The 4,126-nt window shown below is 37.7% G+C and overlaps 1 protein-coding gene across 1 annotated transcript; it reads right to left on the bottom strand.

Moving 5' to 3' along the window:
* Positions 1-441: 441 nt before the first annotated feature.
* On the bottom strand, positions 442-1,449 carry LOC149395077 (alpha,alpha-trehalose-phosphate synthase [UDP-forming] 5-like). Its single transcript, XM_089614203.1, has 3 exons — positions 1,432-1,449; positions 842-919; positions 442-753 (listed from the first exon to the last, which is right to left on the bottom strand). The coding sequence occupies exons 1-3, from the start codon at positions 1,447-1,449 to the stop codon at positions 442-444; spliced, it is 408 nt and encodes a 135-aa protein (XP_089470329.1).
* Between the last annotated feature and the right edge of the window lie 2,677 nt (positions 1,450-4,126).

Raw genomic sequence — 4,126 nt, 5'->3', positions numbered from 1 at the left:
ATAAGATTTACTGTTGTTTTTGTTACGTGTAATAAGATTTACTATTTTTCTTGTTACTGTTAATATTATTTACTCTGAAAGTTGATAATAACAACTCTTAATGGTATTATAGGTATATTAAAAATGTATTATAACAAATTGGTTACTTTCTTAATTATGTTAATAGTTGGACTATAATTTTAAAATAATGGGCTATTTGGTGTAAATACCTTGTCCGCCCTATTTTATCACATTAAACACAATAAGATTCTGAGAAATGTTAAAAGATTAAATATTACAACCAAACACCAATTTATAGGAATGAGATTACTTTAATTGAGCAAGAAAGATGAGGCGATACTCTATTTTTTTAGACTAAATTAATCTTTACGAACACGTATCAAAATAATATATGCTTAAAACACCGTGATCTAAACGAAACTATGTTCTCTTTCAAAGAAGTCATTCAACAGATTTATGGCCGTTGGAAATCGGTTGCTGAGTCAGCGACGAAGCTAGACCCCGAAAAAGCTCCGCAACTTCTTCCGTGTCATCGACGTAGTACTTCGCTCTTCTCGGCTTTAGGCCGACGGTGCACGCAAACACGGCCACGCCAGCTAGTGGAAGGGCGTTTCGGTAATTATCCGGCAAGAGTGCCTCGAACATGTCCTCGTCCGAGTCGTCATCCCTGATGCGCAGCACGAAATCCAGAGCCCGCCCTTGGCTCCGCATCTTCGAGACGATGCTCTCGACGAAGATTCTTTTGCTCACACCCTGTGGGTTTTTTTTTTCTCGTAATTATTATGTAAGAAATCATAAAATACTTCAAATACGGATTTCAATAGTAAGTAATTAGCATTACCTGATGCTTGACTTGGACGACGTTTTTGCCTCTTTTCTCCGGCAACGCAGTTTCTTCCATTTGCAGTCCATCGTCCACCTATATCAATTTTTTTAACTGCTTTCAAGCATTTTAAATTTGACTAGCAGTTTACAAATGTGGAAAGATCATGCTAATGTTGTTAAGTACCTAGTTGAGAAAAATTATGATATCCTCTATTTTTACAATGAATTGGGCGTTTGATGAGAGATATAATTGCATATTCAAAAACGGAATTCAATTAGATTCTCAGTTTATAGCAAAAATTATAATACCCTCTGTATTTATAGTGAAGTAGGCGTTTGATGAGGGCTGCAATTTGCAAACTGGATTTTCAGTCTACTAAGCACGTAACAACTATTACACTTTAATTACCTTGATAATAATAAAATGAACAGATTAATTAAATATTTTAAGGGTGTTCTAACTAAATTGCATATATACGTGGGTAAAAAAGAGAAAAAAAATTTATACTACAAAAAATAAAATTATAACTATTTCATTAATCAATCACATGGCTATTTTGTATAATTTTTTTTTTTCTAAATATAATGGCCTTTAAAGAAAAGTACTGGCGGGACCCACGACATTCTCCAGCAAGAACTTCCGGAATTCGGGTTCGATGGCTACGACTCGGAAGCCGAGCCTGAACCCGGTCCCACATAACCGCTTCGTGTGGTTGTCCCAGTTGACTCGAGAGAGATCCTAGTCGAAGCTCCGCGACCAGTCTGCCACGTTAGAGCGTTGGTTTCTGATCTTGACCTCGACGGAGCGGCCATGGTGATCAAGGACGATGCAGCCCCGTTTCCACCGCCATTCGCGGCGGCCGAGGACCCGGGTACAGCTGGACACAAAGTTTCTGGTGTAGTCGAAGCTATTGAATCCGACGAGGTCGCAGTTGAGGAGAGAGTGGAGAATCTCGGGCCGGGAAAGAATCTCCGATGAGCTGTGGAAGATGAACCCGAGCCGTGCTCAGTGGAACTTTCTCCGGAGGAGAGTCGGGAGGATCATGAGATGGTAGTCGTGGACCCACACGTAGTCCTCGTTCGGGTTCAAGATCGACTGGATCGTTTTCGCGAAGGTCTGGTTGGCTTTCACGTAGGCTCGCCAACGAGACTCGTCGTCACGCTTGTTCTGCGGTTCGGGCTCGAGAAACACCGGAACGCAACTGAGCTTCTCGAGCTCGGACTCTACTTCGGTTTCTTCATCCAAAGAATCCGCGTCGTCGGAGGTTAGGTTTCTGACGTAGATGACCTCCGTTCCCGGGTCGAATCCGCCGCGGAGCTAGATGTACGCGCTGTCGCCGTCGAGCTCGAACGATCGGCGACCCGTCGTTGGGTCGCGAAACGTTTTTACTGGGAGATGATCGGAAACGATAATCCGACGGGGCTTTGGCGGTGCATAATCTTCGCCGGCGGGGCGGGCTCTTGTGTCGAGGGAGAAGAGGTTCAGCTGGTTCACTACCGATCGCGAGAACATTGTATGTAGTTCAGAGAGCAAAAGAAAAGAACTCGAGTTTTTTTTTTCGGTGTTGGTGTTTGTGTTGCAGAGAAATATGAATCTGGGTGTAACGAAAATCAAAGTCGACGTTGATATACTTTCCACTTTCCTTGTTTCTCTTTTGATTGGCTTTAAAAGCGGAAACTAGTTCCTTAAAAACAAGAACAAAAACAAAAACGGAAAACTATTATACCTTCGAAAATTAACATAGTCATCCTAGAATGGGATACGAACTAATTTTTTATTTTTTTTCTTTTTCTTATACAAACGAATTTTACTAAGAGATTTATTTTCATTTATTTATTAGAAATTTGTAACTTAATAGGTCATTCCAAACATCACGTTTTGGATTTAGCCAGCATTTGAAAACTTATATAAAAATAGTCAAACGGATGAATTGGCAATTGAATAAACCATTTGAATTTTTCATTTTCTCATTCATTTAAAGCAGTTTTTTGTTGTTGTTGTTATAGTTCGTCACTATTTCTCTCTCTCGTACAGTTTTTTTTTCTCATCTAAACTTCAAAAATACATATCTTTCTCATATGAAAATCAAAATTGAGTGATTCCAAATCCTAGGATTCGTGACGCGGATATCTTCAAAAATAGACCCATTGTGTTGGATGAAAGGTCATGTCTACTGATGTCGAACCGCCGGAGTTCACCATTAGTACATTTTTCGTTCATTGACGAGAGATGATTTTTTATCTGCACTTTTAAGACCAATGCAAAATAAAATTTCAAGGTTATTGTCGTCTTTTCTTCTCAGTGTTACTCCAAGCTTTTTTATGAAAAACTAGAAATTTATGTAATTTTTTTTTAGTGAAATAACTAGAAATTTCAGGAAATGTTTTGGAAACAAATGAAAATTTTAATGAAGATTAGTCTGGGTTTATGGGTTTATAAAGAAAAACTAAGAAACGAGATTTGTGAAAACTTTGTTTTTAATTAAGAAAGTAGGTTGAATTTTTTTAGAAATTCGGAAGCCCATAATAATTTTCATTAATTCCTTATTTTTTAAATTATTGACATTTTTTTTAATTATAACACGTTTAATATGAGGATATTTAAGTCAAATATAATTTTCATTGACTATTTTCCTAAACGTTTGCAAACGTTGGCTACATAATTTATTTTTAGCTACAAATCTACAACGTCCTAATTATTATTACAATTAGAATTTATTATTATTATTATTTAGGTAGACATAGTCAGATGGACGGTTTGCAATTGACTCCTTTGGAATTCGTGTCAAGTTCTCGTTATAGTTTTTTTTTTGCTCGAAAGTTCTCGCTGATATCAAATGGAAGATAGTATATTTCTCTCACAGAGCAAGTATGCAAAGAATATTGTGAAAAATTTGGGCTTGATAAGGGCAAACATAAGAGGACCCTAGTGCTTCTCATGTCAAGATCAACAAAGACAAAAATGGAGAATCGTTGATCCTAGTCTCTACAGAAATATGATGAGTAGTCTTCTCTATCTTACCGATAGTAGACCTGGTATTGCTTTTTCTGTTGGAGTGTGCTAGGTATCAAGCCATCTAAAGGCTTATCACCTTGGCTTTGTGAAAAGAATCACTACTACAAATGTTGGATTATACAACCCACTTTCTACAACGCTTAACATAAGCGTTGTAGAAACTAGGGATTCTACAACGCTTAACATAAGCGTTGTAGAAACATAGTGTTTCTATAACGCTTATGGCTAAGCGTTGTAGAATCTCGGTGTTTCTACAACGCTTATGGATAAGCGTTGTAGAATCTG

This window comes from Urtica dioica, chromosome 5 (assembly GCF_054948205.1).
Source record: "Urtica dioica subsp. dioica isolate 48M chromosome 5, U.dioica_male_clone48M_v1_H2, whole genome shotgun sequence".
Lineage (NCBI taxonomy): Eukaryota > Viridiplantae > Streptophyta > Magnoliopsida > Rosales > Urticaceae > Urtica > Urtica dioica.
Note: the sequence above shows the minus strand (reverse complement) of the source record. Positions and strands in the feature narration are given on the sequence as shown.